We start from the raw sequence: 23,562 nt of genomic DNA, 5'->3' as shown, positions 1-23,562 counted from the left end.
GCCTCGTGGTGAGTACTGCCTGGCTATCACCGATGTTTATTCAAAACCCAAGGGCTCTTTAGTTAGCAGGTGATGATTCTTGCCACGACTGGGTCCTTCCATTCAGGGCAGGAAGTTCCCTTATAGCCCAGTGTATGTCTAGAAATATCATCAGGGAGCTAGGGCCTGGGTTGGGGGATTCAGTACTCTGCTTGGTGCTTTATTTTACTGTGGTTGAGCTGTTATCCAAGTTGCAAGACAAAGTCCTCTTTATGCTCCTGTCTCCTTTCTTAAGGCAGAGGGACAGAGTCTCTCTCAAAGCTGTGAGCTGTGCTGCCTGGAGTTGGAGGAGGGATGATGCAACCACTCCTTTGACTACTCCAGCTGGTGTCTTACTAGGTTATGTGCACTCCAAGGCTACTGGTTCTGAGCTCAGTACAGCACTAGACTAGGACTTGCCTAGGAATTGTAGTCCTTGTGGCCTAAATCAGCTGTCCCCAACGTTTTTGGCACCAGGGACTGGTTTTGTGGAAGACAATTGTTTAATGGACAGGATGGAGGATGCTTTCTGGATAAAACTGTTCCACCTCAGATTGTCAGGCATTAGTTAAATTCTCATAAGGAACATGCAACCTAGATTCCTCAGATGCACAGTTCACAACAGGCTTCCATTCCTATGAGAATCTAATGCTGCAACTGATCTGACAGGAGGTGGAGCTCAGGCAGTAATGCCACTCATCTCCTACTGTGCAGCCAGTTTCTAACAGGCCATAGTCCGTGGCATAGGGATTGGGAACCCCTGGCCTAGACTGCCTTTCAAGTTTATTTAGAATCCCAGAGAACTTTATTCCACATTGGTGATGCTTGGTGTAACTCAGGTTCTGACTGCTGGGTAGGACAATTCCTCTCTGACAAGAGCTGTTCTAAATGTGCCCTCTGTGGGCACTGGCTGAATTCTGTGCCATGTTGCTTTCTGCTGTTACATGGCAACGCTGACTTCCAATGTAAAGTCCCACAATCACTGTACTTTCCTTCCCCCAAGGGCACAAATTTTCTCTCCACACCATGTGGTAACCTGGAGGATGGGGGAGAGTGGTGTTGGCAATTAAAGACTGTCTTTCCTACCCGCTTCAGTGCCTCTTTCCTTGATATGATTTTAAAACAAGGCGCTGTTATTACTCTTCTGATTTTTGGTTCTTATGAAGGTGCATTCTTGTGTGGATGGTTGTTCAGTTTGGTGATCCTGCAGGAAGACAATCGCTGGAAGGTTTTATTTGGCCATCTTCCTCTGCTTCCTCCTCATCTTTTATTTCTTCCTCTTGCCTGATTGCTCTGGCTAGGACTTCCAGTATGATGTTGAATAGAAGTGGTGAAGGTGGGCTTCCTTGTCTTGTTAGAGTTCTTAGAACAAAGGCTTTCAGCTTTTCCCCATTCCATAGGATGTTAGCCGTGGGTGCTGACATATATGCCATCTATAGCCTTTATTATGTTGAGGTATATTCCTTCTGTATAATAAAGTGCACATGTCTGAATTATATATTACTTGCCTTGTGGGTGCCAAGAAATTATTTATACCGCCTAGAATATTAACCTTTATTATGCCTAAAGAGTTCATTAGTCAATTGGTGGTTTTGATGTAGACCTCATAGTTTAAAATTTAACATTTAAATTAAATAGGTTATCATTTTTAATACCACCTAAATACAATATATTGATCCAATATAGAAAGTTAGATCAATGTTAGAAATGAAGAGTCACAGTGTACCTTTCCAGACTTGTCATTAGCATTTCATATTTATAGTTTTAGCTTTGATTTGAATGTTTCACAGATGAACTTAAATCAACACATAGTTCCACCATAGCATAATATTAATTAGGCAGTTTCCCTAAATTTGAGAACATCGCCTTAATGTAGTTGTGATGTTTTGAGGATTCATAGCTTAAATCCATTATGCCATTAGGGAATGTATAGAGCAGGGCTATGGAGAAAGGCTTCAGAGGAGTTTTTGTTGCTACTATAACCTTATTTAAAGAAACAAAAAAAGACCCCAAACTTATCTGAAGTCTGCTTAAATATTACTGTTAAATGTGAAGTGTTTATATCTAAGATTCATAATCACATGAATGTCAACATTTAGTTTCGAGTAGAAAAAGATAAATAATTACTGTGAGTTAAGAAATTTAAATGGAGATGTGTGAGCGAGCTCATAGCATGTCCATTCCATCCTTCCCATCTCCACCCTCCCCAGAGTTTCATCCCCAGGGTGCCCTGCTTGGTGTCCAGCCTCTGGTGTTCTGCTTGGGGTCTTGACTTCTTCCCATCCCACTCAGGCTCAGCCCCAGACTGGAACAGGGTTTGGGAAGCAGTGGGGATAGCCAAGATGGGTGTCAGTGGGTGGCCCAGCAGTTCCTGTCCCAGGAGTGGCCACAGGCCAGGGGTAGTGGTCGTTGTGCATGTGGCCAGCCTGCTGCCATTGTCCCATCCTTGTCGGGGCCCTCTCTTTCATCTTACAGCATCTGAGGGGCAGAGCTCTAGACAGTTGGGGCAGACAATGCCTCTGCAATTTTTTTTTTAAATAAAATTTAGATGACAAATATATATCATATATGCAGTGACCAAGCATATAACTACTTTACAGTCGTCTAACTGCTGTAGCAATGATATGTAACTACAGTGTCAAAACACCCTGACAGTTTTCAGAAACCCAAAGTGGAGACCATCTGCCATATCTTACTTTTTCTTTAGGTACAATATCCAAATTCATATTGATTTTGCTTACATATGAATAGTTTCAAATTTGTTCACATATGGTTTAAACTTTTTGTCCCTATTGTGTTACTCAGGCTTATGTCACTTAAAATGAGCCTGAGCGTGGGTCTACACACAGCAAGATGTGTAATAAAAACACAATTTTAGTGCTACTTTCAAAATTCATGCTATTAAGAAAGATGCTGTTTTCAAAGCTGAAAAGATCATGAAATGGCTAACTTACATATCAGAGGTTGGATAATTCCTTACTACTGAGGTGTTATAGTTTCTGTGTAGTAAATGCCTTCAAACATTAACTGAAAGATCAGTGAAGTCATTTTCCCCTGTGTGATTCCAATTTCATTTTGTTTATTTTGAAGATAATATTTTAATTGCAAAAGAAAATTATAGCCTTGGAAAATTTTCTGTATATGGAGAATAACAATGAACCAAATTTACCAATTAGGGAACCATTTCAGGAATTGTTGGATGGTGAATTTTTCTGCAGTAACTATGCTTCAGTTGCAATGCAGTATGCCCAGAAACAATCCATTTCAACTTCTGAATGTTTGATTTGGAACATTTGTTTGATGAGCATTCAGTTAAACACTTGGATACAAGCTCTTGCCAGAAGGTCACATCTCTACGATTTATCTTGGAATGTTTCTGAAGACATTCTACTCATTTTATTAACTTCTGTTTTTGGATCTCCAATATGATTATAGATGGTATCAACACAGAAGGCTTTGATTTAGACTCTAAAGTTTAGAGCATTTGATCTTGACATGCCTTAAATTGTGCTTCCAGTCAAAATTGAGGTCACTTCTCCTTTCAAATGGCAAGTTCTAGTGAATGAATGAATAGTGAAGTTGTAGAAATTGAAAGGCAGTAGTAGCTTTCACTTTACATTACACCTTCTCCAATACAGTCTTTTCCATTCTCATCAATTCTGAAACCATGAACCTATATTCACTTATTTGGAACACATCAGTTGCCAATGGGGCATCCCTTTCCTCTTCTATTGATTTTACAGCCAAATAGAAGCAGCTCAGTCCAACACATCCAAGGTGCTTGGGCTGCACCTTCATTTAACACAGGAATCTGTCCAGTAAATTGACAGAGAAAATGCCTTTATCTTAAAGCCAAAGAACTGAATTAGACTAACATCTTGTACTTCAAAGTCCTGTAGCCTTGCAGTCATTCTGAGGCTATTGTCTATCATGTGCAAACTCAATTAGTCTCAAGCCACAGATCTTTAACTGACATCTAGACTTCTGTTCCAACACGGTGTTCAGCTGGTGTAGCAGTTTCTGAGAGTCAGGTGTCAGTACCTCTATCATCTTGATAGTGATTGAGGCTCAGTGGTAACCACCCTTCTTGGGCCTGCCCTCACCTCATCCCACAAAATCCAATCTCAGAGGCCTAGGAAACAAAGCCTTCCTGGGGGAGCCTTCCTGGGCAGATGTCTCTGCAGAGCCACCAAGATCATATTGCCCTCATGAGGGTCAGCTTGGAGCTGAAGGGTTGAAAAGGCATTTTGATATTTGATTGCATATTATTTCATACTGTTATTTCAGAGTTTTGTGTGCACACATTGTTTCTTCAGTAAGCCTAATGCTTTACAAGCATAGCAACCACATCTGACATTTCTATGTCTCTCATATTGTGTGCTTGGACAGCTCTGCCTGGAATATTCTTCCCCTAGTTGCCCACATGTCTAATAGAATGCTTTGTGTTGCGTCAAAACCTAATGAATATTTGTTGAATATTTAACATGTGCTGATTTTAAATTAGTAAATATCTTTTCGATAATTGATGATTTTTGTTATACCTAGAGATTGAACACTTTGAAAGCAGCCTTAGAAAATGCATTTCAATTATTCTCTTTCACCTCCTCCTTCTGTGCCCAGGACAAAACTCTGCATGGATTAAGGACTCAGCAAATATCATGGATGAAGCAACAGGCAGATTTCAGGCACACATAAGCAAACTGAATTTTTAAACCCTAAATCAGGACATGTGGTTTAATTTTGGAGCATTTTATGTATATGCCAAACAGCCTGAGAAATGTAGCTTGAATTGAAATATATTAGAATACATGAAGACTAATAGAGACAGTAGGAAAAAATGTTTGTCATCAGAACCGTTTCAGAAATCCAAAACACCAACCTACCTATTCCACCACTTCAGGTGATCCAAAAAGACTGGGGGTAAACGTGTTTCAAGTGGTTCAACGTGTTGTAATTTATATCTATGCATTTCAGATATTAATTGAAGCAAAGGTGGGTTAAGCTATTGAATGGTTGTTCTTTCTTATAAACACATTGAAATAATAATTTTCTATATGTATTATTATATCCTTTTCTGATCTTTTTCAAGGATATGTTCTATAGATGATTGCTATGGCTTTCCTTGTATTAATTATACAAATTTGTTTGTAGATCTAGTAGCCAATATTTGATGTCACCAAATTTTTATTCATACAACAGTTATCTCAGCCTTCTCAGCTATACTTCAATAACCATTTATCATTTTAAAGTTGTGCAATAGAAGATAAATATAGCAATATGTTAAATATTATTTTCAAAATTGTATTTTAATTGCTTTACTGGGACAATTGTTGGTAACTTTGAAGAAGAATAAAAAAATCAGGCATTAACAAATGCTCCAGGATTTCCATAGTTTCATACTAGCTGGTACTGCCCTAGCCAATCCTTGTTACCTCTTATTTGAACTATGGTGACAGCTTCCTAATGAGTCCCCTGCATTTAGTCTCTTGTTGTTCCAGTACATTCTGTAATCCATGTTCTATTTATCTCTATGAAGAAAATTTTGACCAGGTTGCTTCTGTCTTCAAAGGCTTTAGTAGTACCTATTTGTTACTAAATTTGGAACAAATCTTAGCCTCTTGTGCAAAGCTCAATATCTATCCTTCCTTCCTTCTTTTCTCCCTGCCTCCCTTCTTTCTTTCTTTCTTTTTTTTAATTTATTTTTATTTTTATTTTTTTTTTGAGACGGAGTCTTGCTGTCACCCAGGCTGGAGTGCAGGGGCGCAGTCTCAGCTCACTGCAAGCTCCACCTCCCGAGTTCACACCATTCTCCTGCCTCAGCCTCCTGAGTAGCTGGAACTACAGGCACCTGCCACCACGCCCGGCTAATTTTTTGTATTTTTAGTGGAGACGGGGTTTCACCGTGTTAGCCAGGATGGTCTCGATCTCCTGACCTCAGGTGTTCCACTGGCCTTGGTCTCACAAAGTGCTAGGATTACAGGCATGAGCTGCTGTGCCCTCTCCTCTCCTCTCCTCTCCCCCCCTCCACTCCCCTCCCCTCCCCTCCTCTCTCTCTTTCCTTTCTTCTCAAATCTGAGAATGTCTTAATTTCTCCCTCAATTTTGAGGGCAGTTCTGATGGATATAGAATTCTTGGTTGTCAGATTTTTTTTTTCTTTCAGTACTTTAAATATATCAGCTCAATGCTTTCTGGTCTCCCAAGTTATTGATGAGAAATCTGCCAATAATCTTATTGGGGATCCCTTGTATGTATGAGTCACTTCTGTCTTGCTGCTTTCAAGATTCTCATTTTGTCTTTGGCTTTCTACAATTTGATTATAGTGTGTCTTAGTGTGAGTCTCTTTGAATTCATTCTCTTGGAGTTTGTTGAGCTTCTTGGATCTTTATATTCATATATTTCTTCAAGTTTGGGAAGTTTTCAGCCATTATTTCTTCAAATAATCTCTCTTCTCCTTCTGAGACTCCCACAATGCATGTGTTGGACACTTGATGGTATTCCTAAGGCTCTGTTCAATTTTCTTTAATATTTTTTGTTGTTGTGCAGACTCAGTAATTTCAATGGTCCTGTCTTCCAGTTCACTGTTTCTTTTTTCTACATGCCTGAATTGGTCTTCAAATCCTCCTGTAAAATATTCATTTCAGTTATTGTAATTTTCAGCTCCAGATTTCTTTTAGGTTTCCTATCTTTTTATTGATATTTCTACTTTGTTTTGTTTTCTGATTTTCTCCACATCTTCCTTTATTTTCTTAGGCTTCTGTAAAACCATTGTTTTAAAGTCTGTGTTTAGTAGGTCTGTCATGTGGTCCTTTTCAGGGATGATTTTAGTTGGTTTATTTTTCCTTTCTTTTGAATGAGTCATACTTTCCTGTTTCTTTGTATGATTTGTGATTTTTTTGGTTGATAACTAGACATTTGAATCTTATCACATGGTTACTCTGGGAATCAGATTCTCTGGGTTTGCTATGTTTGTTCATTTGTTTTTTTGTTGTTGTTGTAGGATGTTTGTGTTGAGGATCAGCTTGAGATGTAAATTTAAGTTCTTCTTAGACCTTTTATGAGTCTGTGCCTTTCCCTGGGCATGTATGGCGACTTTCTAAATTTCCCTGTATATTTAATTGCTTATTCCTTAAATGTCTCACTACTCAAAGGAGAAAAAGAGAAAATAAATAAATAAATAAGACACTGGCTCTTTAAATCTCCTGGAAGGCACTTCAGCCAGAGAGAGAGAGCCTGCAAAAATGGTGTGTGTGTGTGTGTGTGTGTATACACAACAATAGCTGCTTGCCTTTGGGTTTGTACCTCCATGATCAGAAGCAGCAATTAGTGATCAGAATGCAGATCTCTTATATTTGAAAGACAAGGTCATTATTGTCCACCCTGCTCCCATAAGCTGCCTGCAAGCTGCTTTAGGAACACAGACATGGCAGCCTGTCACAGGGACAGGGGATGAAGAATTGGTAACCACTACTGAGCTAAGAGCTAAAATGGACTGAAATTAACTGTAAGTTACCTTCCAAGCATTCCTCTGGAAGTTGCAAGCACTAGAGCTCCAAAATAGTAATATTAGATTCCAACAGTGCAATTGTTATCTAGATGGGGAGAAAAATTCCCTGCTCTGCTATCTTCCCAGCATCCCCCTACCTCTAAATTTTTGTTAACTCATTCAAAAAAAATTTTTTTTTGAGATGGAGTCTTGCTCTTATTGCCTAGGACGGAGTGCAATGGCATGATCTCAGTTCACCACAACCTCTGCCTCCCAAGATCAAGCGATTCTCCCACCTCAGCCTTTCGAGTAGTTGGGATTATATGCGTGTGCCACCAGGCCCAGCTAATTTTGTATTTTTAGTAGAGATGGGGTTTCTTCATGTTAGTCTGGCTGGTCTCGAACTCCTGACCTCAGGTGATCCACCCACCTCGGCTTCCCAAAATGTTGGGATTACAGGCGTGAGTTACCGCACCCGGCCCCCCAAAATTTGTTTTTTGAGACAGGGTTTTGCCCTGTTGCCCAGGTTGGAATGCAGTGGAACTCACTGTAGCCTCAAACTCCCAAGTTCAAGCAATCCTCTCACATCAGTCTCCCAAATATCTGAGACTACAGGCACACACCACTATGCCTGGCTATTTTTTTTTTTTTTCATTTTCTGTAGAGAGATAGTCTTGCTTTGTTGCCCAGGCTGGTCTCAAACTCCTGGGCTCAAGCAATCCTTCCTCCTTGGACTCCCAAAGTGCTGGAATTACAGGCATGAGCAACCACACCCACCCCAAAATGTTTTTTAATGCCTCTCTTCTGTTAGACATAAGTTTAGTAAACAGGATATGTAAGTCATTGACCTATGATATCCACAGGATGTTGCAGACATTATAAGACAAACACATAAGTGAAAATATGACTATAGATTATGATAAATGCTATGAAGAAAAAATACGTGGTCTGGAATCTTATCCTACAGTAGGTTCCTACAAACAATTTTACTCAAGCATGGGATTCCTCTGAACTCCTTTCTTGTCTTAATCCTTCTCTTCTAATTATTGTTATTTAGAATTTATTTTTGCATATATCAAATAATAGTTTCAGGCAACTATCATTCAGGATTTTGTTGCAAGTTAAGATTGATTTACAAAGATTTTTTTCCTCCAATAAACATATATCAGATTTGGCCAGACCCCAGTACAAGAAAGACTCAGCTGCCTGGCCAGGAACAACTCTATCTATGTTGTGGCAAACATTGGGGACAAGAAACCATGCAACACCAGTGATCCTCGGTGTCCCCCTGATGGCCGTTACCAATACAACACTGATGTGGTATTTGATTCTCAAGGAAAACTGGTGGCACGCTACCATAAGGTAAAATTAATTTACAAATAATCCAATTAATTAATGCCTAATGAAATAAAGTGGGCAAGGAGAAAAATATGTTATTGATAATTATAAGCATACTTTAGAAATAGAGTAGAGGCAAAGCATAGAAAGTAATGATAAAGTGTGGAAAGCTCCTATAAAGAGGCTTAAGGGGTTCCGTGCACATATAAGAACACAGGAGTGTGTTTTTAGGAGCGTGTGGCAGTCAGAAAGTGCTAAGTGCATTATGTTGCATAATGTTGCCTTTTGGACTTTGTCCTTTTAAAGACATACCCCGGCAATGGGTCAAGGCTAGAATGAAAAACTGCTTACCACATAGACTCTGTCTTGAGGAGAATGGAGCAAACAAAGTTCCTTGCCAAGGAAAACAGTTAAGTATACTTGGCAAATAGAAGTAATCTATTTTACTCTTATGTCTTATAAGATTCCAAAGGGTCTTTATAGATAAAGATACCCATGTACATATCTGTAATGTGCGGACTGAACTAAAGGCCCAGTTTAGCTGGAATGGCCTCTGATTCTCTAAAGCAAACTCATTTCCCATGAAAACACTGATCATAGATGAAACTGGCACTAAGATGTGAGCTTGTATTTTTCCCCATGCTGTGATGTCCAGATCAACTTCCTAAAATAATTTTTTTCTCTTTATCTTCTGTTTATTGCAGCAAAACCTTTTCATGGGTGAAGATCAATTCAATGTCCCCAAGGAGCCTGAGATTGTGACTTTCAATACCACCTTTGGAAGTTTTGGCATTTTCACATGCTTTGATATACTCTTCCATGATCCTGCTGTTACCTTGGTGAAAGATTTCCACGTGGACACCATACTATTCCCAACAGCTTGGATGAATGTTTTGCCACATTTGTCAGCTGTTGAATTCCACTCAGCTTGGGCTATGGGCATGAGGGTCAATTTCCTTGCATCCAACATACATTACCCCTCAAAGAAAATGACAGGTAATGTGTGATCTTAAAGATATGCAGGCTGAAGTAATCAGAAAAGAAAAGAAAAGAAAAGAAAAAACATGTTTTTCTAGCTAATGCACACTCCTTAGTACAATGTTTTCCAGCTCCTAATTTTTGAACATCTAGCTGTTAATATGCTATAGAATCAACCTCAGTCTAAATTGTTTTGTAGATTTATTTGGTTTTATTTAACTTGATTTTTTTTTCAAAATATATGACTTCTTACATACAACTCTCCCTTCTTGGCTTCTTGGTTTCATACTTTAATTGATTTCCTGTCACTTCTCTGTCTTTATCAGCATGTTTTACTGAAATTAATAAAACATATGACTTAGAGGGAGTAAAATGTGAATATGTGTTTAAAATAGTAATAACAATTATGAACTCCCTTTTTACTTTCCCATTTCAAATGATGTTTTCAACTTATTACTTCCAGGAAGTGGCATCTATGCACCCAATTCTTCAAGAGCTTTTCATTATGATATGAAGACAGAAGAGGGAAAACTCCTACTCTCACAACTGGATTCCCACCCATCCCATTCTGCAGTGGTGAACTGGACTTCCTATGCCAGCAGTATAGAAGCGCTCTCGTCAGGAAACCAGGAATTTAAGGGCACTGTCTTTTTCGATGAATTCACTTTTGTGAAGCTCACAGGAGTTGCAGGAAATTATACAGTTTGTCAGAAAGATCTCTGCTGTCATCTAAGCTACGAGATGGCTGAGAACATACCAGATGAAGTGTACGCCCTAGGGGTATTTGATGGACTGCACACTGTGGAAGGGCGCTATTATCTACAGGTAATATTTTGATGTCAGAAGAGTTACTGGATAAAATAAAGACACTCAGTTAAGTATACAGTTTAGATAAATAATGAATGATTTTTTAGTATAAGCATATCCCACTCTTGGGGATTTACGTATGCTAAAAATTTTGTTGCTTATTCGAAATTCAACTTTAGCTGGGAAGCCTATAAATACAGGCTAAATTTATTTGCTAAATCTTTTTTTTTTTTCTGAGACAGTCTCACTCTGTAGCTCAAGATGGAGTGCAGTGGTGTGTCAGCAATTCTCATGCCTCAGCCTCCTAAGTAGCTGGCACTACAGGCGAGTGCCACCACGCCTGGCTAATTTTTTTTTTTTATTTTATTTTAGTAGAGACAGGGTTTCACCATATTGGCCAGGGTGGTCTCGAACTTCCCGAGCTCAGGTGATCCACCCACCTCAGCCTCCCAAAGTGTTGAGATTATAGGCGTGAGCCACTGTGCCCGGCCTATTTGCTAAATCTTGAAATCTTAGATGTCAGTTCAATTTTAAGCTGATTGGGAAAAGGCAGAACATTTACTTGCAGTAGCAGTATTAAAAATAAATATTCAAATTACAGATAATTATAACAGGAGTTCATTGAAAACCTATTTTATTTCCTGCCTGAACAAATTAAGCCATTTTCCCTATATGTTCACAAATGCCTATCTTGCTTTATAAAGAGTTTGACACTAAGTATATCCTGGATGTGAATGGAGTTGACCACCAAGATTGTTCAATGGAATGGGTTATTGCTGCAAAGATCCAATCTCTCATTGCTCGCAAGTGGCCTCCATGGTCCTCTCATTCTGCTCTTCTCTTCCTTGGTCTGGCCCCCATCTTATGTCACTTAACAGGGCTTCCTGTTGACAGTCTGACAATCTCAGCTCCATCCAGTCAGTTGTCTACACTGTAGTTACAGAAATCACAAAAAGCTGTTTTTGATTATAATACAGTCTGGCTTAAAATTCTTCACTGACTTCTAATTGACAAATCAAATTTCTTAACATGAAAGACACACAAAGTCTAGATGTGTGGTCCCTTCCTATTCTCTATCCTCTAATCTCACTTCTACTTACATATATCCTGGGCTTCTGCAATATTGAGATATTTTCCCATCTCCTATTTGCTAGCACCTGCAGAACCTCGAAGTGTTTGCACAGATTGTTTGGTCCTTTATCCATGGCGAGTCCCACCTACTCATCTTTCATAGCACTTTTCAGGTGTTATCTTCACCAAGGAGGCTGCCTGGATATTTCCCACAGAGCTACGCCTGCCTCCCCAGCTGAGTTAAGTACATCCTTTATGTGCTCCCAAGACACCCTATGCATACTATGTTTAGCTTTATCAAAGACATATTATGTCATAGTATTCACATACTTATTTGAGACTGAGAACCCCTTGAGTGCTGAAATTATGCCAACTGCACAGTATTTTGTTTGCTCTATGATAGCTACTCTACCGATACTTTTTCATTTTAGCAAATGAAGGCCTACTATATGCCAGGTATTTATTTAGTGTTAACGATATGAAGATAAATAAGCATAGATCCTCCTCTTGAAGAATTCAGTCTTTAGTAATGGAGAAAGACATTTGAACAGATAATTTCAGCATAGGTTGGCATGTGATAGTCCATAGAATGCACATTTTGCTGCAGGAGTACTAAAGAGCTCCACTTAGATTAATTTGGGAACGCAGGGAAGTTTCTGGAGCTGATGCTATTATCCAGGTGGAAAAGAGTAGGAGGGGATTCTTTGTGGTGTGAAGAGCATGAACAAGGGAGTGGATGCAGGCAGGAGCAGGGTCTGCAGGGAACAGCAAGTAGGTCAGTGCTACTGAGGCAACTAAGGCATAGCTTGCGAAGCTGGGGTTGGTGGGAAATAAGCCCGGAAGCAACATCCTGTCCTGCAGGATCTTACGTAGCACACTTATGATTCAGCCTTTATTCTGCGGGTGATGGTCAGCTGGTGGAAGTGGTCCACTGAGGGAATGATGTGGTCAGATCTGCCTTTGAGTATATCATTTTTACTACTCTGTAGATGATGGAGCAAAGACCCAAAAGACTAGATTATTAAAATAGTCTTATTAAGGGTCTGGACCAAGATTGTGTTTGTCAGAATAAAAGCAGGGCATGGAGTCTAGAAATATTTAGAAAATGGAACTCAGTGGCTAATTTGATGTGGAACAGGAAAATGTAATGAAGAGTCCAGAATGTGTCAGGTTTCTGGCAAGAATGGCTGGGTGGGTGAGATGCCTCTGACAGATCAGGAGGCAAGAGAGGAGCAGACTGGCTGACAGTGGGTAGAGGCTGAGTTCAGTTATAGATGTGCTGGTTTTGAAGTAGTTATTAGACATTCAGCTGGACCCAGCCAGTTGTCTGTTGAATACTTTGGTCTGATGCTTAAGGGAGATACTAGAATTAGAAATATTGTTTCAAAAATCAGGAAGATACAAGGGGCAATTAAGCAAACAAGACTGAATGACACGACAAAGGAGCCTGTACTGACAGTAAAGAACTATTGACAAGGTAGAACCTTTGGGAGCTTCGGTATTTGGGGCAGGAAAGGACAGAGGACAAGAAACCTGCAATTACAATTGAGAAATAAAGGAAAATTTAGAAAGAGAACATCTGGTAGGTGCCAAGGAAGTAGAGACTCTTGGAAGAAAGAAATCATGAGGTGTATTAACACAATATGTTGACCATTATTAGCATTTTTGAGTATAATTTTGGCAGAATTTCCTGAGCTCATAATGATAGGATGATGGGCAGATTATATTGGGTTGAAAAGTCAAAGGAAAGTGAATGCATTTTTTTCCCCAAGAAATCTTATCTGAGACAAGAAGAAGAGAAGCAAGACAAGGGCTTAACAGAGACTCATGGTCAGGAGAAATGTGTGTGTATGTGTGTGTGTGTGTGTGTTTCTCAACAAATGAGAGAGCCTTGATTGCCTTTGTAGGTCTAAGAGAAAGAGCTACAAAAGGAAAAAATACATAAAATATGAGAGGAATCAGGCCCAGTGCAGTGGCCTGTAATCTCAGCACTTTGGGAGGTCAAGGCGGGCAGATCACCTGAGATCAGGAGTTTGTGACCAGCCTGTCCAACATGGTGAAACCCTGTCTCTACTAAAAATACAAAAATCAACCAGGCATGGTGGCAGGCCCCTGCAATCCCAGCTACTTGGGAGGCTGAGACAGGAGAATTGCTTGATCCTGGGAGACGGAGGTTGCAGTGAGCTGAAATTGTGCCACTGCATTCCAGCCTAGGCAACAGAGTGAGACTCTGTCTCAAAATAAAATAAAATATAGAAGGAATCATTACTCCTACTCAGTGTCCCAAGATGCTGGAGGAAAGAGGGAAAAATAGAATCATGAACACAGGTACAAAGTGTCCAACAACTGGAAATTAAATGAATTATATTGTAAAAGAACATTTATTGCCATAAAATTATTACCATATACTATATGGTATATTAACATATATAGCCTTATATATGTGACATACATGTGGTATTATATGGCTATATAAATTTTTAAAATTAAAATATAAATTGTGATGTATTATTTTTAAGTTAAAAAAAGTTGGTCACAAAACAAGAGAGTAATCTCTTAGCTCTTCTTCCCTCCTTTTCCTTCCTGCCTCCTCAATCTTTTCCTATCTTTTTGCCTCCTCCAGAGTCTTGGCTCTACCTAAAGAGAGTTGTGGGAAGTTCTTTCTTAGTGTTGTGAGGTAGGTTAGCTTTGTCAAGTAAAACCAAGCTTTCTGTTTATCTTGCTAGACGGTGATATTCCACCTAAACGATTGGTACCAGATATGTTTTGGAATCTTCCTATTTAAAGATAATAATACATATTAGTGATATTACCAGCAGAGTCTGGGAAAATACCCAGAATCAAACATATTAATATATCTATTGGAAAACATGGGATTATTCACCTTAAACAGCTTGAATAAAAATGTTATAGCCTTATGTTAATTCAAGTTAGGTCTTAATGCCAATGTGCCAGTGGGCTACAAAAATCCTTTATTTTCAGAGGATTTTGGATTTTGGTATTGAAGATAAGGAATTTTGGTATAATACTATATTTATAATTTTTCATAGTCTGTGATGATATATTATGCTTGAAAAATCTCGATTATCACCAAAAGCTACCTCCAAACCAAGGGAAGAGAAACAAAGAGAGGTAAAAGTGAAATAAACCACTGTCTTGCCACACAGATTTTCCAAGCATTCTATAGCGAATATGCATAATTTTGTTTATATCAATATGTCATTGCAAACATCACTCAGAATTTTGCTTTTATATTTTTTCTGTTTTTCCTAAAGTTATTAATTGCCTTTTTTTAAATTTAGTTAATTTTCTTTGACTTTTTGTTAAAACCCCATATCTTCCTACAGCATCTCAGAATAATTTTCCCACAATATCATTTTCATGGGTTTAGCTTGAGCTAAAAATAATAACCTTTCTCTGCACTGGTTTCCCTCTAGTCATTCTGCACAGTTGTCATATTGAGATTTCCTTTACTGTCGTCCTAGGAATGCTCTCTTAGCTATTTCCTTGTTTGGGGTTCTCTGTTTTTCTCCTTCTACCTTTATTTGCTCCTTTGTTCTGTTGTAGTCAACGCTGTCTAGTCACATTGCTCTAATCTGAACTGGCTGCTCTCCATGCCTTGTACACGATAGGAGTCATCCTGGAATCTCCCTTTATCCTCATGGTGAAGATTTTTCTTTACCACTTCCCTGTGTGGATTTCCTGTTTTCTGTTCCCTGTCTTCCTTGTTTTGGGCTTGTGCCCTCTTTCTTGTTAACAGTTTCCGGAAAGAGAGTGATCGGGATGCAAGATTTTTGAGACTTACCGGTCTGAAAGTGCCTTTCCTCTTAAATTTAGTTAAGTATTTCCCTGGGCATGGAATTCAAAGGTGGTTATGACTTTTCTTCAGGATTGTGAATGTATTATATCTTCCCATCTTACGTTGCTATTGAGAATTCTGAAGTTCTTCTGATTCCTGATTCTTTGTATGTGTATTCCCCATTCCACACCTTCCCCAGAATGCATGCGGAATTTCTTCCTTTCCATTTTCTTTTTCTCTTTTTCTGAAACTCTTATTATTGGGATCTTTTGCCTCTTGGATTGGGGCTCTAATTTTCCGACATTTTCTCTGCTATTTTTACTACTTTATTTTTGTCCTCTACTTTCTGAGAGATTTCCTCCTCTTGATCTTCCAAATCTTGTACTGAATCTTTTATTTTTGTTAACATGTTCTTAATTTCCAGGAACTCTTTTTTCTTGTCTTCGGAGTTTTACTTTTTCTTCAACACTTGTTGTTGTTTTGTGCATGTATTATTTTTTCTTCTCTCTCTGAGGCTATTTAGGAAATTTTTTATTGAAGCTCCTCCCCCCTGCTTCTTTTAAGTTGCTTTTATCTGCTTTTTTATTTGCTTTTTCATGCAAAAGTTTTTCTCACATATCTGGTAACTCTTGGGGATTACCAAAAACTCACAGAAAATTCTGAGCATGTGAGTAACATTTGCCAATTTTGAGCTTCATGATAGAATGATCTAGCTGGACCTTTTGCTGGGGGGAATTCTGAGGTAAGTGTCTTTAGAGACTTCCTCTTGGGATGGTCAGGTCTCCCAGGTTTCAAGATTCTTCTAATTTCCTTCTTGAATCAGTTGCCTAATTTAGGAAATAAAAATACAGGATCTCCAGGTAAATTTGAAGTTCAGATAAACTTTGTTTTTTTTGAGAGAGTCTCTCTCTGTTGCCAAGGCTGGAGTGCAATGGCACGATCTCCACTCAGTGCAACCTCTGCCTCCCGGATTCAAGCAATTCTCCTGCCTCAGCCTCCCGAGTAGCTGGGATTACAGGTTCATGCCACCACTCCCAGCTAATTTTTTATATTTTTGGTACAGATGGGGTTTCACCATGTTGGCCAGGCTGGTCTCAAATTCCTGACCTCAAGTGATCCGCCTGCCTCAGCCTCCCAAAGTTCTGGGATTACAGGCGGGAGCCACTGCTCCCAGCCCAGATAAACACTTTTTTTTTTTAAAGTGTAAGTATGTCCCATTCAATATTTAAGACATACTTATACTAAAAGATTATTTGTTGCGTATCTGAACTTCAGATTTAACTGGGAGTCTTGCCCTGTGTTTTACCTGGCAACCCTATTCCTGAAAGATAAATCCTTGCTGACAGCATTAGGGATCCAACTTGGGAAAATGGCCTTGCAAGGTGTGGGTGGGGGTGGAGGGGGAGGGTTTTCAATATTCAGTATTATTTATTCAGGTAATCCCCATCACCTATGTCTCTTAAACGTTCATCTAAAGACTATCCACTTTACCCTGTCTGGAAACATTCTCAGTTATTTACTGGAGTAGGGGAGGATCAGTTACCTGGTTTTTTGGAGGACTTAGTATCCAAGGCATCCTTCACAACTTTCTGCTCATTTATTTTCCTTTGACTGCCACAACTTTACTCCCAGCTCTAGGTACAGAGCAGTCCCAGTGATTAATTTGAGTGCTTTGCAGTGTAGATAGGGTCGATTCTTGGCTGTTTCTACTGCTAGTTTAGGACCTGGTTTTCTTGGGTCTGCTAAATCAATTACTACTTTTTGTATCAACATCCTAGTTTTTAAAACTGTGCTGTGGTCTATCCTCCTATTTTCCTATCTTTGTGGGTTAAAAAATTAGTGTTCTTTTGAAGGACTGTAGGAAATAAAATTGAAGCATGTGTTCATTCTACCTTTACCTGAAATTTGCTTCTATTCCATCTTAATACACTTGCACTGAAGTGATTACTTTCCACCTGCAAAGTGGAAACAATAAGACCAGTTAGCAGCTACTGCTTTAGTGAAGCAAGAAATGAATGTGACTTGGAATATGCCGTACAGATGGCATTAAATGAATATGGATCTCCTTTTGGAAACTTTTCATCTGCATGGTGAGATGACTCACATACTTAGATTTTATATTCAAATAGCTACGTACTATAGTGGAAGAAAAACTGAATGGAGAAGTGTTTCAGTTCTTGCACAGTATAGAGGATATGACTTTTCCAGATTACAGGGGTTGCCTCTAGGTCCACTCTAGGGCTCATTATAACTCTGAAGCTCTTTTATTGTGTGAAACAGGCAATAAGATATGATTTACACAGGTGCCTAAATTAAACCTTTAAACACATTTAAATTCTTGATAATTAAAATCATTAGTAACTTCAGAACAATGAAGATATAGCTGTTCATGGCTATAGGCCAAGGATCTGATTGCTTTCACATGGCTAATCTTTTTGACAGTGAATTGCAGGAGGCACTGGGGCTTAAAGTTCTTTATTTTAATTATTAGTTGTATTAATTATTCAGTAATAAGCTGGATGACTCTAATGAAGAAGTAACATTATTTTACCAAACAAAGTGGCATAGGCATTTTTCTAGATCAAGAGATTATTTCAGTTGAATTTCTCATGTTTTTTTAAGAGCATCTAGCATTTTATTTAATTATTTTATTCTATTTTTTATCTTTAAAATTTACCCTAGCTTTATCGTCATTAACAAATGAAAATTATATATCCTTACAGTGTATGATGTGATGTTTCGATATGTGTATACACCACGAAATGATTAAATCAAGCAAATTCACATACCCCACATGACTTTCTTATGACTTACTGGTTTTCATGACTTCCCTAGATTTGTACCCTGTTGAAGTGTAAAACGACTAATTTAAACACTTGCGGTGACTCAGTTGAAACAGCTTCTACCAGGTTTGAAATGTTCTCCCTCAGTGGCACTTTCGGAACCCAGTATGTCTTTCCTGAGGTATTGCTGAGTGAAAATCAGCTTGCACCTGGAGAATTTCAGGTAAGAATCTTTGAATATTGCCAATTAGTTTCATGTAAGAGGAAGCACTTTTTGATATAAAAACCTGCTCAAGTGCTTACAAATATCATAAAAATTTCCATCGGGAAAGGGTAAGATTATCCTTGGGGATCATGAAGGACATTGAGCAGGCTGCATTTCTTGTCTGGAAATTCTTAACATAATAATTACTGTGTCCTTGAGAATAAAAAAAAATCTTATTTTGGGTATTATAGGGAGTTTAAGGTCTTCCAAGTAGAAACAAGATTCAACGAAGAGTAGTTTCAGAACCAGTCCCAGTGGAGCCCCTTAGGATCACTGGGGAGTGATGGCCTAGGAAAGTTGAAAGGAGTCCCTCTCATCAAGTGAGTCAAGGCTCTGTGTGATGGTAGAAGGAAAAGAGACAAGGAGAAGCTGAAGAAGAGAGAATTCGACAGTGGCTGATGTTGGCAAAAAAGCAAAAACTTTTTAAAGTTCAGAAGTAATCCCTTGCTGCACATGTGCTCTGCCCAGCCACATTCTTCCGCTGACTTCCTGCAAGTTCTCCTGTCACTCCCCATTCCTGGTAGAAACCACTGCTGGGGTAAGGGAGGACAATGGAATGGTGAGGCGGTTGTGGTGAGCAAGAGACAGGAGATGACAGATGCTCAGTTCAAACCCTTGTTAGTCAATTGCTTCGGGCCATTGTGGGGAGTCTTTATCTTGTCTGAGAGGACGAGGTTTCTCTTCTGTATACTGCCAAATCCACTGGTTTGCATTTATTAACTCTTACGGCACTTCCACAGGTAAGTAAATTAGAAGATATTGATTATGGGCATCTCACTAATAAATGAATCAGTGCCAGTTTCATAGCTCCAATTTTTCTTGTACTCGGCAACATTTCAAATTTTTCTGATAGAACAGAATTTGGCCAGTATTTTTGTTTCTTCATTCTGATATAGTAAATTTTAAAAGTGAGTTATGGGATTGTAAAACTTGAAGGTAGCCTTTGCCTACTTTTTTGTTTTAATCAGGTGTCAACTGATGGACGCTTGTTTAGTCTGAAGCCAACATCCGGACCTGTCTTAACAGTAACTCTGTTTGGGAGGTTGTATGAGAAGGACTGGGCATCAATTGCTTCATCAGGCCTCACAGCACAAGCAAGAATACTAATGCTAATAGTTATAGCACCTATTGTATACTCATTAAGTTGGTAGAATATTGACATTTTCTCTTTTTTATTTGGGATAATTTAAAAAATGATGGATGAGAAAAGAAAGATTGGTTTGGGTTAATATTATTGTATAGTGTAAGTGCATTACTAGTTTCTCTTTATTTAGACAAACACACACACACCAGATAATATAAGCTTAATAGATTATCTGTTAATGTAGATTTTATTAAAACAACTATATTTGAACATTGGTCTTTCTTGGAAGTGAGCTAATTATATCAAATAAGTATCACAAATCTTTTTCGCAGAAGAAATAAAAACTACGGGTAAAAAACATATAAGAACTATCATAAAATTTACTTACAAGAAGGCTGCTCTTGTTACCACTTTTATTATATTACATATCACTTATTCAGCTCTGTTGAAAATTTCCAATGATTTTATTTGTTTGCTCTTTTAGTTTTTTACCTAAACAATACATTTTGATTCTCTTGTGGGTTGATAATGTCTCCTCAAAATTTACATGTTGAAGTACCTCAGAATGTGATTGTATTTGGAGACAGGGTCTTTAAAGAGGTAAAATAAGGTCATTAGGATGGACCCTAATTCAATATGACTGATGATCATAAAATAAGAGACGAGTAGGGCACAACAGGCACAAAGGGAGACCATATGGAGACACAGAGGAAGGACAACTCTTTACAAGCTAAGAAGAGAGGGCCTCAGAAGAAACCAACCCTGCCAACACCTTGATCTTGGACTTCCAGCCTCCAAAACTGTGAGAAATAAATTTATATTGTTTAAGTCACCCAGTTCATGGTACTTTGTTAGGCAGCCCTGGCAAATGAATCAAAGACCCATTCCTGTTCCTCTCCCCACAACTACTGTTTTCTACTGTAATCTGAAGCTTCAACAAAAGGCTTACCTGGTAAGAATATTCAGCTGTTCTGGGTCCCCAGGACTCCAATAGATACTCTTAGAGAAGGATTGCTGATGGATTGATAGTGAAACCATTAGATCATTGAATTCCTCTGGAATTAGAAAACCAGACAGTCCCATTTTAAGAAATTAGGTATTTAATCTAGCATTATGTGTTCTATTTTAGTAACAGCAGAATATCTTGACATTACACAACTCAGTGAAACAAAGAACATCATTTAAGCCAAAACATCTCCCAACTGACTGATAGACTCTGAGCACTAATATCATAGTTCTGTGATGATGGACAATTACATAGCACCGATAACAGCCATGCACTGTGCAAAGCATGCCCTTCTGCACAGGAGAGCAAGGCACTTGCAGTAGTGATCTATGCCAGCAAAACATCATTTTGAGACAAACATTTCTGTGGCAGATGTTTTTCCTAAAAAGTACTATATCATCCAAGAAATATTTGAGTAAAATCCCTGTGCTTTTGGGTGACATTAACTGACATTTGCTTTTTTTCAAGACCTAAGAGAAAATAAGAAAGCCCATAATGCATTTAGAAACAGGAATCCTCAGAGCAAGTCTCCACACTCTCATATAATTTCAGTGTAAAACAGAAAACTGATGTGTTGGTAATAGGCTTGAATTATTAAAAACTTCAAAAAAATCCTAAATGTTTCTTTTCTGCTCCACATTGACAACTATAGTAGGTCTCCCTTGTGGTGTAATGAATTGCCCCCAAACTAATATCTTAAAACAACAAACATTTATTATCTTATAGCATTTCCGAGGGTCAGGATCCGAGACTGGCTTAGTGGAGTTGTTCTGGATCAGGGCCTTTGGAAAGTTGTAGTTAACTTGTCCCCAGGGCTGCCATCATCTCAAGGCTCGGGTGGCGCTGGAGAAAATCTGCTTCTCAGCTCACTCACGGTTGTTGCCAGGCCTCCGTTCTGTAGGATGCTAGAAAAACTTTCACAAAATGTCATCTGGCTTCTCCTAGAGCAATGATATTGAGAGAGAAAGCACATGAGAGAAAGAGCGAGGGAAGTTGGATGTAAGCCACAGTCTTTGAAAACCTAATCACAAAAGTGACATCTCTTCTTCCACATGATATTGGTTGCATGGACCAACAATTGCACAATGTGGAGAGAATCAAACAGAGTTGAGAATATCAGGAGGTGGGGGTTCATGTGGGCCATTTTGGATGCTATCACAGTGAATATATGTATTTATATTTATATATGTATATATTGCAATGTAATTTTAAAAATAGGTTGTTTTCCTTTTCTTTTTGCTATATGTGATATGTATTTCAAAATATACTCCCAATAGTTACATCTGAAAAGCACTACACTAAAAAACTTTCTATACATTGTATAATTAAATTAAATAATCTAATAATCTCTACTTTTGGTCCATAGTAAATTTGTTAACTGTTTGCCTTAACTACAGTTTGTGGCAAAACTTTTAATATACACAAGGGACTTTTTTTTTTTCTTTTTCTTTTTTGAGACAGAGTTTTGCTCCTGTTGCCCAGGCTGGAATGCAATGGCGCGATCTCAGCTCACTGCAACCTCCGTCTCCTGGGTTTAAGCGATTGTCCTGCCCGAGCCTCCTGAGTAGCTGGGATTACAGGCTGGGATTACAGGCGTGTGCCACCATGCCTGGCTAATTTTGTATTTTTAGTAGAGATGGGGTTTCTCCATGTTAGTCAGGCTGGTCTCGAAACCTGAGCTCAGGTGATCCACCCGTCTAGGCCTCCCAAAGTGCTGGGATTACAGGCGTGAGCCACCATGCCCGGCCCATGGGACTTTTGCATTCATTTTTCAGAAGCTTACTTTGTAGGGGAACATACATTAAAAAGTAACATAAAATAAACAGCATAAGTTCCAGAATTATTAATTCATGAAGTGCAACCACTAGGAAAAAGGGTCTTAAAAACATCACCCTCTTTACTTAATTGATTCTTAGAAGAAACCAAGATTTTTTTTCCTAATAATCTATTTTATACACAATATATATCAAAAATATATAAATATATATGTATATAACAAAAGTGAAAGAAACTGACTCTTAATCACAATGTTCTGAATAGCAAGAGGAATACTAAAAAAGTCAACTAGAAAGTCGTGTCAATGTCAAAATCTGTTCTGAAACACATCACTTTGATTTTATACTGAAAGCTGATACCTCGAATTTCCTCTGCTTCTCTCTTCTGTGGTTGTACTGGGCATGTTCCAAATGTATCACTTTTATTTTTATTTCAATAATTTCAAGTGTTATTTTCGATTCAGGAGGTACATGTGCAGGTTTGTTCCATGGGTATATTCAGTAATGCTGAGGTTTGGGGTACAAATGATCCTGTCACCCAGGTGATAAGCATAATACCCAATAGGTAGTTTTCAGCCCTTTCCCCCTCCCTGTTTCCCAGCTGTAGTAGCCCCCAGTGTCTGTCGTTACCATCTTTATGTCTATGTGTACCAAATGTTTAGCTTCCATTTAAAAGTGAGAATATGTAGTATTTGGTTTTCTGTTCCTGCCTTAACTTGCTTAGGATAATGGTCTCCAGCTGCATCCATGTTGCTGCAAAAGACACGATTTTGTTCTTTTTTATGGCTGTGTGGTATTCTATGGTGTATATGTACCATATTTTCTTTATCTAACCCATCACTGATGGGCAACTATGTTGATACCATGTCTTTGCTATTGTGAATAGTGCTATCATGAACACATGAGCGCATGTGTCTTTTAACGATTTCTTCTCCTTTGGGTATATACTTAGTAATGGGATTGCTGGGTGAAATGGTAGTTCTGTTTTGAGTTCTTTGAGAAATCTCCAAACTGCTTTCCACAGTAGCTGAACTAATTTACATTCCCACCAACAGTACAGTGTTCCCTTTTCTCCACAGACCCACCAGCAGCTGTTATTTTTGACTTTTTAAATAATAGCTATTCTGACTGGCATGAGATGGTATCTCATTGTGG

The 23,562-nt window shown here is 38.6% G+C and overlaps 1 protein-coding gene and 1 pseudogene across 1 annotated transcript in view; one reads left to right on the top strand and one right to left on the bottom strand.

Moving 5' to 3' along the window:
• Nucleotides 1-21,984, top strand: part of VNN1 (vanin 1) — a 33,145-nt gene extending 11,161 nt beyond the window's left edge. Inside the window, exons 3-7 of the mRNA XM_003255725.2 lie at nt 8,671-8,863; nt 9,544-9,835; nt 10,281-10,642; nt 18,330-18,500; nt 19,511-21,984. Of these exons, the coding sequence (XP_003255773.2) occupies nt 8,671-8,863; nt 9,544-9,835; nt 10,281-10,642; nt 18,330-18,500; nt 19,511-19,693 (1,201 nt within the window). The 3' untranslated portion in view covers nt 19,694-21,984. The remainder of the gene's footprint in view (nt 1-8,670; nt 8,864-9,543; nt 9,836-10,280; nt 10,643-18,329; nt 18,501-19,510) is intronic.
• Nucleotides 3,191-4,068, bottom strand: LOC100580102 (annotated as a pseudogene).
• Nucleotides 21,985-23,562: the final 1,578 nt, after the last annotated feature.

The sequence above is a fragment of the Nomascus leucogenys genome, chromosome 3 (assembly GCF_006542625.1).
Source record: "Nomascus leucogenys isolate Asia chromosome 3, Asia_NLE_v1, whole genome shotgun sequence".
Taxonomy (NCBI): Eukaryota; Metazoa; Chordata; class Mammalia; order Primates; family Hylobatidae; genus Nomascus; species Nomascus leucogenys.
The sequence above is the reverse complement of the archived record's forward strand: the minus strand, read 5'-3'. Positions and strand labels throughout refer to the sequence as shown.